The sequence below is a fragment of the Tympanuchus pallidicinctus genome, unplaced genomic scaffold (assembly GCF_026119805.1).
Source record: "Tympanuchus pallidicinctus isolate F22 unplaced genomic scaffold, pur_lepc_1.0 scaffold30, whole genome shotgun sequence".
NCBI lineage: Eukaryota > Metazoa > Chordata > Aves > Galliformes > Phasianidae > Tympanuchus > Tympanuchus pallidicinctus.
Window position 1 is genome coordinate 1,818,999 of NW_026294748.1, and position 19,424 is coordinate 1,838,422.

Sequence of the window (19,424 nt, forward strand, 5' to 3'; positions counted from 1 at the left end):
GGCCACTGGGGTAAGGGCAGGGGGACCAGCCCTCCTGGTATGTGATTGATTATCTGGTATTTATGCCATTGAGGACTTTTCAGCAGTTTAGGGTCAAAGGGTCATCTCATGTGTCTTGCTGCAAATCCGCTTCCTTTTGTACAGTGAGGGCTGGGTGAGCAGACACACAAAAACAGCTTTTTCTTTTCCTTGGGAAAAAGGGGAGGGGGGCGGGCTGGTGTCAATGAATTTTTTTTTTCAGTCTTTTCTGAATAGTGTCCTTTTTAATTCTAAAGAACTTTTAATTAAAAGTAGCAGGAAAGTTCATCTTGACAAGGTTTAACTTACCTTACCAGTTACTTTTGTGTCCTGGGATCCTTGTCCTCCCCACTTAAAAAAATATAAAAACATATGAAGAAAGTGGAGATGTTTCTCTCCGTTATACTTTCACATCTTCATGAGTTGGCTGCGAGATCTTTTTCATCTCTTTTCTTTTTTCTTTTTTATTTTAAATAATGGAGCTTCTGGAATAAAAAGCGGATGTTAGGAAATGTTGCTTTGTGTCTCTCAGCAGCCCTCTGTACAGCATCCTAAGGACAGTTTTACTTGCTGGTTTGGCAACCAGGGCTGCCCCGTGTTTCCTCGCTGCCCCTCACTGACAACCCAGACAAATGCAACTTGTACCATGGAAATGTATGGGGGATGCTCTGTGGCACTGGGTGGGATGGGAGTGCTGTCACTGAGTTAAGACACATTTCCAGCAGGAATGAGGGGAAAAAGAGTGAAAATTGTGGAAATACAGCTTCCAGTTGGAAAATGCTTGAGGTAGAGACTCTCCAGCCAGAAAGACACCAGGGGCCAGCATTTAACTGGTGAGGATTTCGTCTCCTCCTTGAGGCTCTTTGTGTAAGGATGGAGACCTCTGAGTGGTTTTGAGCAAATTAATTGAACCATCATTCAGCAAGCCATGGGAAAAATGTGTTTTCGGCAGCGAATCAAGTTATTTTTTCAGCTGGTTCCATTTGAAATTCCTTTTGGGAAAGAGAAATGCAGGCAGCCTTAGTGGTGGCGATGAGTAAGCAGTGAGATGACAGCTTCCCCAGCGATGTGGTGGCAGAAAACACCACGACAGTGCTCCTTCAGTGGGGAAATGCCTGCTCCAAGGGTGATGCTGAGCACAGGTGGGTGTGCCTCCATCAAGTGAAACTTCTTTCCCTGGGAAATATGGGCCAGGAATTGGGCAGCCCAAGCTTGTGCCAGGGCAGAGTTTCCCTAGGCTTTGTCTACGGCTGTGCTTGCCATCTTTCATACCTGGTTTAAGGCTGAAATATCTTTGCTGTCTCTTGCCTGTGTCTAAATTCAGACCCGTTTGTCTCACTGAGCTTTCCCCATTCAGCTGCTGGGCCAGATGGGACTCTACAGCAGCATTTATTTCTCTAGTCAACATGCAAAGAGGTCTTTTGTAACTGCCTCAGTCCCGAATTTGCATTGTTTAGCATCAGAAGGACGGAAACATCACCGTCTCGTGCCCTTCCATGCGGTCTCTGTGGAGCAGCTTATATTCCTCTCATCACAGTTCCTTTGGTGACTAACTGGTACCACAGTGCCTAGTGAGTGCATTCAGTGCTGAAAAGTGGAGGTTGGCTCCTTTGATGCGCTCAGTTTTTGGCCACCTGAATGGCACGGATACAGACTTGATAAGAAGGGCCTTGGCACCAAGGCTTTGCGAAGACAAGGAGGCAGTGCTGAAGGCTCAGCGTTGGTAAATGTCTTCAAATCACTGTTTGACCTCAGACATGGAATTAGAATTGAACACACAGAGCGCCGCTGGTGTGAGATCTCCCCAGTGCGCTCCCAGCCTCGCGCAGCAATAGGAGCTGGGAAATCTCGGCATAGAATCGCAGTAAAATGTAATTGTGCCGTAAAGAAGCCATTCTTATTTTCATTTCAAAACACAAGCTTTGTGCAATCCTGGATTTCCTGGGGAGGAAAACCTGTCCCAGCGGTGCCGGCACTCCTGGTGGATGCGGTGCGCGGTCAGCAGGCTGCACCACTCTGTGGGCTTTGTGTCTTGACTTGGGGAGTGCATTGTGCCATAGTCCTCATCTGGAATGAGTGCCCCCTCCCAGATACACGCACTGCAACCAACACTTTGGGTACGAACCCGCTCACTTCTGAGCAATTTTTCACCTCGAGTCCAGCTGCCGCCCTGATTGACATAAAGCCATTCTATAAATAAAGTCTTTCTCTCGTCTCATAAAGACTTTGTGGTTTAGTTTGCTTTCAAGGTCAAGATCAGACCTTTCTAAATAAACACATATCAAAGGATCATTAGCAAAGCAGCACTGTTAAATTGAGATATTAACTTCTGTCAACTGTGTGTTTCTTTTTTGTTCTGTAACTCATGACTGCAGTAGGTTTTTATTATTTTGGCCCTAGGCGGTAGCATCTGGCTTCTGTAGAGACTGTAAAAATTAAAAAGCAACACAAATCATTGCGAGAGAAAAGCAGTAAATTCAATGATAAGAATTTAAAATTAAAATGTTTCAGTGCTTTTATATTCCGCAAAACATGAAACGAATGAGTTCTGCGCCTGTTGCAATAAAGCTACCACTGCTAATAGTCACTTGATGTTTGCTTGGTTGTTTTTTTTTTTCCTCCCATGTAATAATTCTTGGTAGAGCGATGGCAGAAAAGTATAATAAAGAGGTAAACTGAGGAGGAGGATGAAGGCTGGCAGGGGAGAGAGAGGAGCTGGTGTAGGCCTTCCTGATGGGGAACGAAGGGCTGAGAAGTGGGGATTGTGATGTCCCAAGGTGCCCCGGTGCTCAGCACAGACACGGGGTGATGCTGGACCCCATGGACATGGGGTGGGAGCCCTGGCACGCAGCGAGGCGCGGGGCCTTTTGTCTCCCCCAGCCCTGTGAACTTCGCCAGCCAAAAGAGAGGTGAGAAGCGGATCCGGTCATTTTGCCTCACTAAAGGAGAATGAGAGCAAGTGTGAAGATTAGGGACGGAGAGGTCGAGCGAGGAGGGTGTGACTAATGCGCCGGGTCATTCAGATATGGGACCACATTGTTCCCCTGTCCAGATGGCCCTCGGAATAAATCACCTCCGGCGGGCGCGAGCTTCCCGGGCAGCAGCGTTTGTTCGGCGCTCACCGGCTGCGAGAGCGGCACCGACAAAGACGTCACCGCGCGGCCGCTGCCCGCTTTGCTTTTTGTGCCGCCCCTCTGCTTTTGGGGAATCTTCTTCTTCCTCCTCTTTGGGCACTGTCTCCCTTCCAGGTTTCAGGCTCAGCCTGCGGTGCCCGTTTTGCCCAATCCCCGTGGCTCCCTTCTGACTCAGGGATGTTCTGTGATGCCATGTAATTCACGTTGGTGCTTCACCTTTCTGTTTACAGTATCCTTTCGTATGCACGTGCTCTTAAATATCTGAGCTTCTCCAGGTCTGATAAACCAGTGCTGGTTAAAAGAAGAGAGGATGTGTGCACGTGCTCTTGTAAAGAAGCATCCCCATCCTCCATGCCAGGGCATCCCTCTCTGCCACCCAACCTGCAGGGGAAGCGGGCGGCACAGGAGGCAGCTGCCTGTGCTGCTTTGTAAGAATGAATTTTTGCAGTCAGTTAAACATGGGAAGAAAGCTGTAGTATCTCTGAGTAAATAATAATAATCAAACAAATACCCCCTTGAGAGAGTTTGCCTTCCATAAAGATGTTAATTAGCATGAAAGCTCAGTTGTGGAGTCCAGAGGCAGCAGTTGAAACTGGGATGATTTGGTGATTCCAGCACAAAATGAGTGTCTCATTTCTTTTTCTGCATGGGTTTTCCCCTCTCTGTCTGTGGGGCAGCCAGGTGGACGTCTCTGGTTTCCATTTCCTGGATGGTAATGCCTTTGTTTCCTGCAGAAGGGCTGTGAGGAGGGCATGATGGGTTTGCCAAGGGCTGGTGCAGCATCGTACACAGTGCGTGTATCTGTGTGTGCAGTGCATTCTGTATGTAGGAAGCGGTTTCCAGGACAGAGCTGTCATCGTGGGGCTTTTCTGTATGAGCTTTCTTTGGTGCTGCCAACTACTAATGCCGTTTTTCCTTTCAATAATCAGGAAAAGGGTTACCAAAACTAGGTTAATCTCCTTACGCCAGAAGCTCATGTCTGACACTGGTGGGGCAAAGCACAATCGCAGCACGCCGCTGCCTTGGCCAGCAATGTCTGCCTCACCTTCCCCCCTTCTCCTCCTCCTCTTCCTCATCCCAACAGGATGTGCACTGCAGTGTCCCCTCCTCCAGCACATCCCTGGAGATCCCACTGCCTAAGAGGTCTAAAGTATGTGCCCAAGTCCCTCTGCTCTGATAGCTTTCAGTCCTGTCCCTTGATGCTGTTCTGAGCAGTGGTTGATCATCAAGGAAAATCATTGAATGTTAGAAAAAATTTCTTCTCAGAAAACAGCTGCCCAGGGAAGTGGGGGAGTCACCGTGCTGGAGGTGTTCAGGAAATGTGGAGATGTGGCACGTGAGGACATGTGTGCATGGTGGGGATGGGTTGGGGTTGGACTTGGTGATCTGGGAGATCTTTTCCAACCTTATTGTTTTCCAAACCTCTATGGTTTTATGATCACTTGTCCACCTCACTTCTGCTAGGACATCTGCTCTTGGCCAACGTGAGTCAAAGCCAATTGGGGATGAAGGTTACCCATGGCACCCTGATACCAAGGCTGATAAAAACTCCCCCTGCTTCCATGCAGTCAAACTCCAGCGTTCTCTGCATTGTCCAGCAGCCGGTGGCTGTGAAGGAGCCATTGACACAGTGACAAAAAAATTCCAAACATCTCTGAAATCTAATCTAGCAAGAGCCAACAATCCCTGGACTCTTGTTTGGCGTACCAAGAATTTTTGGAGCCTTCCACTTCACTCTTAGCGATTGCAACAACAATTTTGTTGCATGCCTCTATTGCATGCACATAGTTTAAGACATTCAATATGAAGAGTAAGTGAAGACTGTTTTGTTGGAGGCACTGACCAGCTGGGATTTGTGTGCATGTGGGGTGTGTGTGTGCACGTGGACGTATATAAATGCATCTTTTAGTTGCGTAGCTCACAGCTAATGCTGATGTCATTGTGCTGCTGTTGTTCAGTGTGGGATGTTTTGGGGCTGGCTGTGGGGATGCTCTGCAATCGTGGGAATGCTGGAGGTGTTACCATGAAGGCAGCAGGCAACGCCTTGCCCTGCTGGTAGCCTACACTGTACGTTTGCACCCACTGTTGTGCCAGAGCCTTTGATAAAAGATTTATAATGATAATAATTATTATGGTGATGGACAGACAGAACAGCCAGCCACCAGAAGCAACAAAAACGCAATGGGTGTTTCATAGGGCGTAGCAGGAATATTCTGCAGTCCTGGTGCCTTCTCCAGGTGCTCATAAGTGCCCAAGTTTCATTGGCACCAATGCCCTGGGGCACCTTCCTGCACCCGGGTCCCAGTGCTGGGGCTGCAAGAGCTGGAGGCGAGGGCCGGGACGGAGCAGCCACATCTCTTGCACACGCACACACACGCAGAGGGGAAAACTTGAAGTCAAACGTCTCAAAGTCAGATCCCTTTTTAGTATGAATTTGCTGTATCTCATTCTGAGCACTAATTCCAATTTAATTGCAAGTGGCCTGAAGCCTCTTCAATAGGAGTAACAAATGGTTTGATTTTGTAAACTTCATCAGACTGCATTTTAAATGCGACACACTAGCCCGGCTCGAATGCCAATGAAGCACTGAAGTAGCTCTCTGTTTACTAATTATCCGTTTTTACTTCAAGCCACGCTGGCTGGCTTGTCTGATTAAATCGGATTTGTGGGATAGAGAACAGCTAGCAGAGTTTTCTCTATAGTAAACGAGATTGAAACTATGGACCGCCTGGCTGCACACTGTAAATTATATTTCCTTTTAAAGGGGACGTGTCTCTTTTATTTCTTCGGCGAACCTCCGGCATGTTAAACTTTGTGGTACGGAAATGCACCGGGCGCCTTTTAAAAATAAGAGGAAAAGCAAACCTGTGTTCCTTGCCATATGCCTACGTGTCTCGGAGCGAATTTCATTTTAATTCCTTCTAGTGTGGAGTCAGAGCATGGAAGAAGTGTTGTGTTCAGTGCTGTGGTGATTTTAGCATTCCTCACCTGAAGTTTGAAAAGGGGAGTCCCTGAGTGATGGGAAATGCATCTCCCTTGCCTTTAAAGACACGGGGAAAAGCACTTTTTTGGGGAGCCTGGAAAGCAAAGCGTAGAGATCCACACGCACAGCTGCGCTCTCAGGGCTTTTCCTCCCTTAAGCAAGCATCAATCCTGCAAAAATCACATCTCCCATCACCTGTTATTTAAACCTGCCTCGCACGGAGCGGGCGGCGCTCTCTTCCAAATAGTTAATGCTGCATCCAGGATCTCATCTACATGGCAGCCTGTCGCTCCTGCCTTGGAAACCCGCAGCACTGCTACACGCGGTATTAATTGTTTACTGCTGCAGGCTGGAGGCAAACAGCACATCGGCTCTGAGAGGAGAAAAAAGAGAAGATGGGAGAAGGTGGCTATTGAATGCGGCGTAATAGGGCTGTGCTTAAACCTCCACTGTTGCTAAGACTTTAATTCCACAAGCTTGACCTATTCTGCCCTCTCTCTTGGTATCTATCTTTGTGCCTAGAGCTTTTTATATTTTAATTTGCTTTTGAATGTCCTACAAAATTAATGGTATACTTTTTGCCATTGTGCAGTGTACAGTACAGGGAAGGCCCCGTGGTGTTCGCTGATAGCCGCGTTTCCCTGGAAATGAATGGTCACCGCACTTTCTGTTCCATATTCGCCCCTTTTAATTGTTGACAGTAAAAAGCGTTTAAATGCTGCTTAATTTGTAATCATCTTCCCGAAAAAAGGGAGAGAAACCATTAAAACGTCAGCGAAATGAATAAATCCGTCTTCCTCTTTTTGTGCCTACGTGGCGGCGGCGGCGGTGTTTATTTATCCGGGGTGATTTTTCTTTCAATGGCCACGCATTGAAACGTCCCCACGGCTCCAAAGCCAACGGGGTGCCGCCGCGGGGAGGTGGGGCTTTTCCAGCATCACCCCTTTTTCTCCTGCCAGCAGGTCCTGTGCCTTGCCAGCTGTGCTTTTGGAGGTGGGTATGGTTGAGTGGTGGGCTCCGCTTGCGCATCCCGCTTGGAGGTGCCTGGAGCAGCGGGACGGTGCCCACGTGCTGTGTGATGATGCAGCGCGTGGTGGCTGTGGAGCTGCATTGCTGTATCACCTGGCTGCAAACCCCACGTCTCCCCATCCCAGCGCAGTTGGGCACGCAATGGGATGCGGGCTGCAGCTTGTCCCCTGCCACTCATCCCCGTCCCTGTCACCTTGTCCTTGGCCACCCATCCTCATCCGTGTCACCTTATCCTTGGCCACCCATCCCCATCCAACCATCCCCAGCCCTGCAGCCACATCCCACTGGACAGCGGGGCTCCCCACACAAGGCAGCTCCTCTCCAGCACGGCGGCCCAACATAGCCCAATTTTTCAAGCGGGGGCCAATTAGTTTCACAAATGAGGGCCCTATGGTGCCAGGGAGGATTTGTTCCGGGCCTGCGCACTGGCCCGGCCGCATTGTCCTGCCCCCACCCCCGCAGGAGCCCATTGTCCCCGGCCCCAGCAGGGCTGCTCCCGGCGGATTGATGGGGGCTGGCATCCCGCCGGCCGGGGCCCCCGCGGCACAGCTGGCTGCGGCACAGGGGCTCGGCCCCGCCGACCTCTGACCCGTCCTGCTGTCACCGTGAGAGCGCGGCCGGGCTGCATACCGTGCAGGATTTGCTCCGCACCACCCGCTCGGATGGGCTTTGTGTCTCCAGGGCTCTTGGGAGAGTTTTGTCTGCAGCTGCGAGCAAGCGCGCGTCCCCCGGATAAATCCACGGGGAGGGAGGCAGCAGCATCGCCGCCGGGGCCACCTCGCTGCTGTGTGGTTTTATTTCTGTTTTGCTCATTTATTTTCATATTCTCAGCCTCGCTCGCTCGCACGGTGCACAGCTCACCAAGGGGATGGCCGGCACCGAGCCAACTCGCTGCACACAAGGGCATGTGGAACCTGCCCACGGAGGAGCACGGCCGGTGCACGTGCACTCCTGCTCCTTGGGCTGTGCAGGATCTCTGCACTACTTTTGGTGCATTTTGCCAGTAGCACCGAGCCTGGACCCATCCCCTGTGCTCAGCAGGGTGATGCTGCAGCCAGGGATCCATCCACAGCACTGCGGGTGCCAGTGGCACACAGTGCCCAGAGCTCCTCCAGCACCCCTGTGTGCAGTGGCTTTGGTCCTCACCACCCCTCAGGTTAATTTTGGCACTGCAAAGAGCAGCCCTCCCTTTCCCTACTGTTTCTTAAAGGTGTTTGTTGGTTACCTTGAACATCTTGCTGCCGCTAATGAATTGCTAATACAATTTTCTAGATAATTTTATTTCCATAGTCCTCACGTTTTAATGTCTCCAAAAAAGCTAGCATTTATTTGCTTAATCTCCCAGCGTAATACAATTTGCACTGACTCATAGGTTCTGAACAATCAGCTATGCATAAACTAAAACAAACTGTTTAATAACACAAAGGTCTTATATTTTTATTGACTGTGTGTAAGTATCTCTATTTTTGTGCTGGTGTTTATTTTTTATGTACTCTTCTGTTGATGCAGCCAATTTTATAATTGTGTATGTGGCTCATAGGATTAAGCTTCTGGTGGTATTATCACTGAGGGTCACAAGCAGTGCTGAGGGTGTGCACGTGGTCCTCCTGTGTTCAGCCCACTGCTACCCAGAGCAGCTTTGCATGGTGCTCAGGCATCCAACTGTCATTTCTTTGGGTCCTGTTTCCACCTGCCATCAGGGGCTGTGTCTCACACAGGTGCATGCAGCCCATCCCAACATGGGGAATTATCCAAGCAGGTGCTTCGCATTTGGGTTGGGGGCGTGGAGATGCAAGCCTACAAGGGATTTCCAGCTGCACCCAAGGCAATAAAATCCCTCTGCTCTCTCCTTGCACTTCTTTTCTATGCTGAAGGGTTGGAATTGCTGCAGTCCCAGTGCCAGCCCTGCTGCTGCCCCCTAGGAGTGAGGGCTGTGGGTCTGTGCCCTGTTCAGGAGTTCTTTCCATCCAAGGATGCTGTGTGTGCAGCTGAGCACACCAGGCGAACGGGGCAGGTGTGGAAAGCAGGCTGCTGTCTGTAACAAGAGAGCTGGAGGCTGTGAGCGGTCACTGGGGCTCGCAGTCCCCTTCCTCGCAACCACCCCTGGGAGACCCCCAGACACTTCCTCACTTTTCTGTCTCCTCTCCTGCAGGTACAGACATGGCTGTCTTCTGCCTGCTCTGCGGCAAGCGCTTCCAGACGCAGACTGCCCTGCAGCAGCACATGGAGGTGCACGCCGGGGTGCGCAGCTACATCTGCAGCGAGTGCAACCGCACCTTTCCCAGCCACACTGCCCTCAAGAGGCACCTGCGTTCCCACACAGGTACAGCCAAGGCCACTGGGAGCAGTCCTGTGCCGTGGGGTGGGAGGTCCTGGTGCTGCCCGTGGAGCCCCCATCTGGGTTCTGAGCTCTGTGCAGGAGAACTTGGGACTGGCAGCTTGGTGGCAGTCACCAGCTGATGCTGAGCCATGGGTGGAGCTGGAGGAGCGTTCTTTGCTGGAGCTCCAGCTGCAAGGAGGGCTGGGACAAAGATGTTCCTTGCTAAAAGGCACTTTATCATCTTTTTAATCTTAAAAATGTGGAGGCAACTGTTATCCATAACGGAGGTTGCTTGAGTTTAAAAAGAAGAACGAGAAAACAAAGGGAGTGGGGGGAAGTGCTGTGTGTAATAAGTTGATCCGGTATAATGTGACATGTGACCTTCTTAGGGGATGTGCGATCTTACCCCGCTTCATCGGCTTAAATGCAGTAGATGCACATAATCAGCTGGTGCTCGGCTCTAATGGGATTACAGTGACCTGGGCTACGTGTATATAGTATTTACATTGCACACCCACCGAGGTGCTTTTGGGTTAGAGGAGAGCTGGGGTATGAAACCACGGATTTGACCGTGTTACTCAGTGTCCTCAAACCACCTGCCTGATGTTGGCCCTGTCCTCCTGTGCTTTGCTCCTGCTGCGAGTCTCCGTTATGTGATTGTGGCTGTGGGACTGCAGTGTAGGGAACAGCAGCTCTTAGAACATAAGATTGCCTCGTATTGTGCCAGGGGTGGTTCAGGTTGGATGTTAGGAAAAATTTCTTCTCCCATAGAGTGCTTGGGCACAGATGCCTGTTGAGGTGGTGGGCTCACAATCCCTGCAGGCGTGCAAGAAACATGGAGATGTAGCACTGAGGAATATGGTGGGATGGGGTTGGGGATCCGACCTCTCGGGTTGATCATATGTAGGAAAGAGGTGTGAGTGCATCCCTTCCAAAGCAGAAAGTGAAAGTTCCCTAACAGGTTTAGTACCTGAGACTGGTGCATTTGGGGAAAACCAAGCAACACTGTAGGACTTTCCACCTGCATTTTTTTTTGTGCTATGGAGAAATGGCCCTTCAAGCTCCTGGTGAGGGGTGGCCTCCCATGGTCCCCATGTGCCTCTGTCCCCAGGAAGGAGCTGCTTCTCCCCTCGCTCGTGGCAATGAGTTTGGATTCAGAGCCTTGCAGCACCCAACACGTGCAGCAATGTGGCGAGGCTGGGGAGCTGACCCTCACCCAGCTCAGTGATTAGCAGGATTGTGCCGCTCCACGCAGCGGAGAGCTGGCCTGTAATTTGCAGCCCAGCTATGAATCAGAGCAACTGAAATTGCTTTTTGCAGCGGTGGGGAGGCGGGGATGGTTTGCAGGTGGGTGGAGGGAATGCTCCTCTCCCATCTTTTCCCACACCAGTCGCAGGGCTGGCGCTCCAGCAGCAGTGTGATTGCTGGGGGGAGGCAGATGCAGATTGTTTGCATCTCTTTTCCTTCTCTTTTTAACCAGCTTCCTGCATACACATGTGCTGGGTGCTTGGGGGCTGGGGCAGCGTCATGAGAAGGTCTGCATCGCCAGTGCCTGTTTGTCCTGCATCCATGCTCCCAACCAGGAAACCCAGAATCGCACAGCGCTTATGATCCCATTAATGCTGAGTGGAGCAGCTATTCATAGCAAGTAATCCAGTGACCTGGGCTGTGGGTCACTCTGCGTGGGTTCTGCCCCCAGCCCCTGATGGTTTATTAGCTCTTGGCTTTAAAAATAAACCAGGATCCTCGGAGCCTTATGAGTGGTTAGTTGTGCTTCGTGGTTATTCTTGGAGTGGGAGCGCAGTGCCGAGTCCTCAGAGAGCTCGTGATGTGGTGCCCAGCTCTGCCTGGCAGCATCCCAGAGCTGGGAGAGCACAGCAGGAATTGCAAGGTCTTTTATCACTGTGGAGAGCACAAAGGCTGCAGCCCTTGAACATATCCCGGTCTTGTCAGCCCCCCTTTCTGCTAGGCAGGTCGGGGTAGTAGAAAAGAGGGGATGTTGGTGTTGTATTGGAGAGTGAGTTACATTGGGGCTTCTCTGCTGGTTGTTTGTAATCCAAACCCTTGCACTGATCCTCAGTGCCAGTGGATCCACTGCTCTGCCTCCATGGCGCAGAGCACCAGGTAGCAGTGCAGAAGCGGGTCACAGGTGCTGGAGGGGATCTAATTAGTCCCCTTTGTCCTGAATTTAATGTTAGGCTCATTAAAGGTTCTGCAAAGTTAATCAGCGTGCCACAAATTGGATTTTAATTTTTTTTCCCCCCGGTTCTGCAATCAGAGCAGTGTTGCTGTGGGGACGTGGGTCCCATTAGTGTCCCTGCATCAGCACTGTGTGTGTGTAAGGAGGGTGTGGGTCTGGCCCTCGAGATGCCATATTTAAACTCATTTACCACATGATCAGGTTGATAATTAAATTCATGCGGATCCTGTCAAACCAGCTCCTGAGTTTAACACTTCACTTAAAGTACCAGGGTGCTATAAAGAAGCAGCAGGAGGAAAAAAATCACTATTCTCATGGGTGGCTGAGGCTGAACAAGAAAATCCTTCACCTGGCTCCCATCTGCAGGTGTTCTCTTAACTATTGAGCAAATGGGAGTGCTGAAAATGGGCAGCTGGCTGTCACATGATAGAGTGGTTTGGGTTGGAGGGGATCATCCAGTTCTATGGGTCCGTTTGGTTTTAGGTACGAGGAGTTCAATGGAAAATAGAGACAAAGCTGCAGTCTGCACAGTGCAACGTGGTTAAAGATGTGTTGGTTTGGGGGCTGTGTAATGGGAGGTGTTTGCACCCTGTGGGATCGTTGCTGGTTTGCAGCCGTTGGGAAACAATGCCGTGCACAGAGCAGCAGACCTCTCTGCAGGGCTGGGGAGAGAGCAGGCAGAGAGTAAAATATCATTGCAAAGAGGAAGTGAAAGCACAGGCATGTGAGTATATAACTAGAAGGACAATTTATGCCCAGGCACGAGTGCAGTTTGACATGGGGATAATGAAAAAACGTAGGTCATTGTGGATGACTTAAGCCTTCACAGCTGAAGAAAATGTATGAAATGCGAGGAACATTACACGCTTGGCAGCTCTGCACATCTGCAGTAGGACAAGTGAAATACAGTTGGCCATTCTTTACCATAAACTGTGGTTGTAGGATATGCAGCACAGAGAAATTGTAATTACAGTGACAAGACAAATCAGTAATATTTAAATATTCATGAACAAAGTCTTGGACGATCAATCTATCTTTATTGTCCTTGCCTTCACTGCCATAATAAATAAGTAGCTGGAGCCCTCACCTTTCATTCAAATAATTCTGAGTTTGGTGCTGAGCCCAAGTTCATTTATCAGGGTGCTGAGCAGCGCTGCGGTGCGGGACCGAGGCAGGCAGAGGGCTCTGAGTGCACGGCCCTGAGCTGTGCCCCCGTGCCGCTCCCCACATGCCCACCATGGGGCTGACCCACACGTGCTTGCAGGTGACCACCCCTACGAATGCGAGTTCTGCGGCAGCTGCTTCCGGGACGAGAGCACGCTGAAGGGCCACAAGCGCATCCACACTGGGGAGAAACCCTACGAGTGCAACGGCTGCGGCAAGAAGTTCAGCCTGAAGCACCAGCTGGAGACCCACTACCGCGTGCACACGGGTAGGTGCCGGGCAGCGAGGCGGCCGCAGCGCCAGGGCTGGCTGCTGGGGAGAAGGAATCATTGAATGCATCAGCATGGAGCTATTGTAAATAGCGGATCAATAGTTAGATCACTTTTGCTGTTCATTACTTCATTATTCGCTGTGTCTGTGCACAGAGCGAGTATCGATATTGGGCGCGCTGGGCAGTTAATTACTGTGCTCGAGCGAGGCCCCGCAACCTCGTGTAGTGCTGAAAGCCTGTGCCATGCTGACCCCGTCCCACTGACCCTATCCCACTGCCCTGTTTCCCACAGGTGAGAAGCCCTTTGAGTGCAAGCTGTGCCACCAGCGCTCCCGGGATTATTCGGCCATGATCAAACACCTTCGGACCCACAACGGTGCTTCCCCGTACCAGTGCACCATCTGCCTGGAGTACTGCCCCAGCCTCTCCACCATGCAGAAGCACATGAAGGGCCACAAGCCGGAGGAGATCCCCACCGACTGGAGGATAGAGAAGACCTATCTCTACCTCTGCTACGTATGAGGGACACGGAGGGGACGCGGGGCTGAGTCATGGAGGACTGGGCAAAAAAAAAAAAAAAAAAAATGCATCGTCCATGGCCTTTTGTTTCCATTTTTTGTTTGTTGCTGGAAGGATCCCTCACTGGGGTTGAGGATGGGGAGGTGCAGGCATGTGGTGCTCACTGTGCTTGCAGCATGGGGTCCCATGCTGGGAACACTGCGGGGCTGCCCTTCCCATCCACGGCCCCTTCCCCTCCCCAGCCCCTTGGCACTCTATGGGGTGTGTGTCTACTTACCCCACTCCCTTTGCCACTGCCAACCAGCAGCCGCCATCCCACCCCGCATAGGTGGCACCGGATCGATTGCGTACGAACAGCATAATTCGTGCCTCACCCCGACATCGTGCATGTGAGCAGCGATTTGGGAATGCTTTAATTTCATTTTCTCCCTCTATCCCCGTCGATGACCCCTTTGGAGGAGCTGTCGCAGACCCCTCTGGGCGAGGCAGTTACCCTTGGGCCCGGCCCCACGTTCGGCGGGAGTTCAGCACCCCGCAGGTGGGACAGCGCCCGGGGCTGCGCTCACCCGTCGGGCCCCCCGGGGGTGCGGTGGGGTGCAGTGCGGTGCTGCCGGTGCTCCCACAGCTTTGGCAGAAATCTGGAGCAAAAACCTCTGGTTTGCAGGGGCTGCGTGAGGCCGCAATCCTCCTCCTGACCAAAGACCTTTCTATGCATTTCTTTTTCCTTTTCTTCTAATTCGGGAGGTGAAGACAAAGCCTTCAGCGGGAGGATGAAGCTGGGGGCTGCGTGCTGCTCCCTGTCCCCATAGGAGCTGCAGCTCCTGTCCCACAGTGCCCTGGGTGAGCTGTGGCGATGCTGGGCCAGGAGATTCTCTTTTCTTTGTGTTTTCGGGTGCTTGGAATGTGCCAATGCTTTTTTTTTTTCTTTTTTTTTTTGCCCAGCCCTCAACTCCCAGAGTCTGCGGTGGAGCGGACGGTAACAAATGGCTTTGCTCTGTTTTGGTTTGGGTGTTGTATTTTTGGTTGGTTTTTTTTTGTTTGTTTGTTTGTTTGCTTTCGGTTTGTTTTTAAAAGTTTTTGACTCTTTCTGTGTTTAGCACATTTTACTTGAAATTACCTCGTTTTTTTGTGACCTCATGAGCTTTTATTGATTTGGGGAAGGGGGGGGGTTGGGGAGGGGAGTGTTGAAGTTGATGGGGCCGGGTGAGGGCCGCGCTGGGGCAGGTGACGCGGAGATGCCAGGGAGGGGATCGCGTGCTGGGCCCCATTGGCCACCTCTCGTGCATTATCCTTTACCAAAATGGTATTTTTTGGAGCGGCCTGACGGAGCCTGGCTCGCCGGTTCGGAAAGCTACCTCTTGTGTTCGTTTTTGTTGTGTTCTGATTTATTTTTTTTTATTTTTTTATTTTTTTTTTTGCAGTGACAGAAGCACAGTTTGCAATATTTGTGTTTGCTTTGTGATGCCATTTGGGTTTTCATCTCATGCTTTACTTGCAATGGTGTATTATTTTGTAATTTAGCTGCGTTTGTATTAAATTGGGGAAGGGGGAGGGGGAGGGCGGGAAGAGTTAGGGAGAGGTTTTGTAGATGGGAGTAAAGGGAAGAGAGCAGGGTGTCTGTACTGCTGTCCCCTGTCCCCTTGCTCCCTCACTGTCGGAAACGTGAAGGCCTTAATCTGGGGAATTCGCTGCCGTGTGACAGCGTGGTGGGGCAGGGCGCAGCCCGGCGACTGTCGGTGCTGCAGGGAGGGGAGTGTGAAACTTGAATAGGAGAGCGGAGCAGTTGAGCGCCATCTGTGATGTGAAAGCCCGGTGTGCAGGGCTGGCATCGATGCCGCGAGCTTTGGGGCTCTGTGCAGCTCCGTCTGAGCACCGAGCGGGGCGGGTTTGCGATTGTTCATCTGCAGAGCATCGCCCTTTGGCTACGCACAGGGCTTGCTGGGGGGATGCTCATGGGGGCAGAGGGCTGCGATGGGGACCCTGAGCCCTGGTGGTGCTGCTGGGGGGGGGTCTGTCCATGCAGAGCAATGCCCCGTGTGCACCTGCGAGCGGCGGCACTTTGGCTGCTCCGCACCGAGGAGGTGAAGCGGGGCAGATGCTGATGTAGTACAATCCAGGATGTAACTTTGGAGAATGGCTTGTTTAATCTTTGTGCCTAAAGAGAAACACACACATACACACAACCACCACCAACAAAACAACACACCAGTTCTTTCGTATAAACGGTTGCTGCAATTTCTCACAAGTGTATGGTACCTTTTTGCAGTGAATTGGTACTGCTGGTCGTGGGTGTCATGGTACTGCTGAGCGCTCAGCTGAGCTCACGTGGCTTTTGTTGCTTTAACGTTCCCTTCCCTCTCACTGTCCCTTTCCTCCCCTAACGCAGACGCTGGCATCGTTTGGCTTCAGAGCTCAGCACAGTGCAGGATGGGAATCGGGATTCCCATTGGCTCCCAAACAGCACGAGCAGAGTCACTGCAAGGCTGTGTCTGATGATGGGTTGCCCAGCTGCAGGGTGACGTGGCGGCCAGCTTCCCTCTGCTCGTGGGCTGAGCCGTGCTGAGCCACGCGCAGTGCGGTGCCGTGTCCGTGTGCCCCACGTTGGGCAGTGCAGCACAGCACAGCGCCTCCCCCACACCCAGTCCCAGTGTTTGAGTGCACATCTGGTATTTGTTTCACGTAGTGTGACGTATGCATGAACTTCTGAGGCTGCGAAGCCATGGTAAAGCTCCATGACACCTATCCATATATATATAAGTATATATATGTATATTATAGCACTGAGGACCAACTGCCCTGCTGGACCAAGCAAACTAAGGCTTTCTTTCATCGCTTGTCTTTTATGTCGTGACAGCCCAAGTGCCAGTCTGATTGCTCTGTATTAAAACTAGTGTTTGGAATTAATTGATGTTATAGTTCCGTCTACCTCAGCACCTCCTGGTAGCCTCATTTTAGAAGGTGCCCAATTTTTTGTTTTTGTTTCTTCAGAGTATGGATTACTATTTTTTTTTTGTACAATTCTGTTTCCTCGCTGTTTGTTCCTTTGCAGTACTGCTTGCGAGTCCTATCTGTTCTTTAGCCACAGATGCAGTTAGCTAAAATTTCCTGAAAAATGAATAAAATAAAAAAAAAAGTCCCGAGTTGTGGTGTCTCCTAGTTGCAGCTCTCCGCATCTGCCTTCATTCTGTGTAGATTCAGATGCATTTCTTTGTAAAACTTCAGTGTTTCTGACAGGAAAAAAAAAAAAAGGAAAAAAAAAAAAAAAAAGGAAAAAAAAAAAGATTATACTGCTGCAGGTTTTTTTCTCTCCATGTGTCACTAAGTGAAGTTCGTGCCTTCTATAGCAAAGAGAATATTTTTTACATCCTACTAACAGTAGATTTTTTTGTAGTGGACATTTTTTGTATTTTTATTTATAAGTCTCATAAGGAAAATAGCAATGTTCAGTTGTATACCTTGAATCTGCAGTTAGAAGAAACAATAAAGTTAATTCAGTTGTCTCAGCCTGCCGTCTCCTGTCGCTGTTCTGTGCTCGGATGCCGGCCCTGGGAGGAGGAAGAGGAGGATGTGGTGGCAGCAGAGCCCTGCAGTGCTGCGCTGTTGGCACTGGGTGTTCCTATGGTGCAGGTCAAGCATCCTGAGCATTGCTGGAGGGTGAGGAGGGCTGGGGCGGATGGGGGATCCATCCCTGTGCACCCCCTGACCTGTGCTCTGTCCCAGGGATGGATGGTGCAGAGAGCAAATCCCACCTCTATGATCCTGGAGAGATGGGAGTCCTGCACAGCAAACAGGAGCTGCTGTTTTTCTAAGGGTGTGCAGCCTGGAAGATGCTTTTCCGTGGAAAATGGAGGTATGTGATCGTGGCTCTCAAGAATTTCTTTTTCATTAAGAGCCACGAGCTCCTAAAAAGCTTCCTTCTTATTTATGCAGGGCTCCCTCCGTGCTTTGGCATAGGAGAGGGGCCCTTACATGGGCAGAAAATGAAACGTGCCTCCTGTTTTAAAGTCCCCTGGCATCCCTGGAGACCGTTTCATCGTGCGCCACATGATGCTCGACAGGGTGATTTGCTGCTGTCCTTTATTTTTCCTGTTTGAGGAGAGAAGCAGCAGCACGGACAGCTCTGCTATTTGGGTTCTGAAGCCAAAAGGGCCATTCCCACCCTGCGTGGGTGCCATTCCCACCCAAGGTTGGCTCTTCCTTGCTGGGATGGTGCATGCACAGGTGCATTTGCGTTGCTTGGGAAGGGAGCAGGGCCGGTTGCAGGCTGCCTGGGTGATGTAGGAGCAAACAGCAAGAGGAGGATTCACAGCAGGAAGCCCACACAAGGGCTCCCTACTGCTGTGGGGTGCAGGGGGTGCAACCCTTGGCCCTGCTTGCTGCTGCCAGTGCAGCCACTGCTGCTGCATGCACAGCTCGCTGGGGAGCAGAGCGGGTTTGCCTCAATGAAAGTGAACTCGTTCATTTAAACCTGACTGCAGAGTAGTCTGGCCCCCCGCTGTGTTAATTATCCTGTAGTTCTAAACTGATTGCTGTACACTAAGCTTAAGCCCTCCTTTATTTATTTACTGACTACATTAACAGCAAAGTCTGCACTCCTTTTATGTTGCTGTATGGCATGCGGTACTCGGCCCGGTGCGCTGCAAGCTGCTCCCTCCCATCCTTGGTGCCCCCCAGGGGGGCCAGGGTGCAGTTACGTGCCCATCCTGTAGCAGACCCAGTGCAGTCACTCCCTGTAACACATTATTCATTTTTCAGGTGATGGATGCAATGCACTGTGTGGTGTGAGCATGGGCTCTTCCTATGCCCACAGTGAGCTGTGTGCCCACCCAAGGCTCCCCCGGGGCAGCTGTGCCCCATCCTCTGCTCTGTGCGTCCTGCTGCAGGGCACAGCCAGCATCAGAGGCTCCTGAAGTGCTGGTGGCAACGCATGAGCCTCCAAGTGGCAACTGCCTCTAGGTGCTGCCTCTTGGCACAGCCCCTCCTAGGGATGTGTTGGGCACCCCTGGTTGAGGTGTCCTGCTTGCAGCAACCTGCTGTCTGCACCATCCCTCGTGGAGGAAGGGATAAGATCCCACTGCAGCGTTTGGCCTCATACAAAGGAGTTATTATAACAGGGAAATTGTCATAGGACTGGGCCTTTGTCTGTACATTCACACAGCAGCTGGGAGTGATTATGCTGCAACAATGTTCTGTTCCATCAACATTATGTCCTCATTAAACCTTTATTAGTAGATTAGATTCAGATTTATTGATTTTTTTGTTGTTGTTTAGAGGAAAATCCAGGCTCATCTCGTAGAGATGCCTGTAACTTTTCCTGCATGCAGCACTTCCCAAAGCCGTGCGAGGGGAAAGCACTAACCTGAAAGGGAGAAAGCCTGGGTGCTGCCTCCTGCTCTGCCTTAACTCATTTCCCACAGCAACCTGTGGAGCGGGTGAGGGTTAGCAGCTCTGCACTGGGATCGAGTCACATCGGGACCGGGATGGCCAGAGAAGTGTTGTCTGTGGGATCTGTGGTGGCAATGTGAGCTGTGGGGCAGAGGGCTTTCGTGGGGCATGGCTGAGGAAGGAGATGCTGTGGTCCCACCGACCCCAGCCCAGGTCTCGTGTGGATGGGAGGCGTCGCACGCCCGGTTCAATGGGCCCATTGGATTTGTCTGTTGGAGCGTTTGATGTTACATGAAGGCAGCTCATTCCAGAGGGTGTTAATTGCCCGCTGCAGTGATCAGGTCTGTAGCGCCATCGATCTCGGTAGGATCAATGGGCTGATTTAGTGTCTCACAAACTCT

The 19,424-nt window shown here is 51.1% G+C and overlaps 1 protein-coding gene across 4 annotated transcripts in view; it reads left to right on the top strand.

The window, feature by feature from the left end:
- Nucleotides 1-13,719, top strand: part of ZBTB16 (zinc finger and BTB domain containing 16) — an 87,881-nt gene extending 74,162 nt beyond the window's left edge. For 3 of the 4 annotated variants that reach the window (XM_052697063.1, XM_052697061.1, XM_052697062.1), the window contains exons 5-7: nucleotides 9,317-9,487; nucleotides 12,949-13,116; nucleotides 13,412-13,719. In XM_052697063.1, the coding sequence (XP_052553023.1) occupies nucleotides 9,317-9,487; nucleotides 12,949-13,116; nucleotides 13,412-13,641 (569 nt within the window). In that variant the 3' untranslated portion in view covers nucleotides 13,642-13,719. Of the gene's footprint in view, nucleotides 1-4,616; nucleotides 6,072-9,316; nucleotides 9,488-12,948; nucleotides 13,117-13,411 lie in introns of those variants that run through there. The other variant, XM_052697064.1, reaches the window with a different exon arrangement.
- Nucleotides 13,720-19,424: the final 5,705 nt, after the last annotated feature.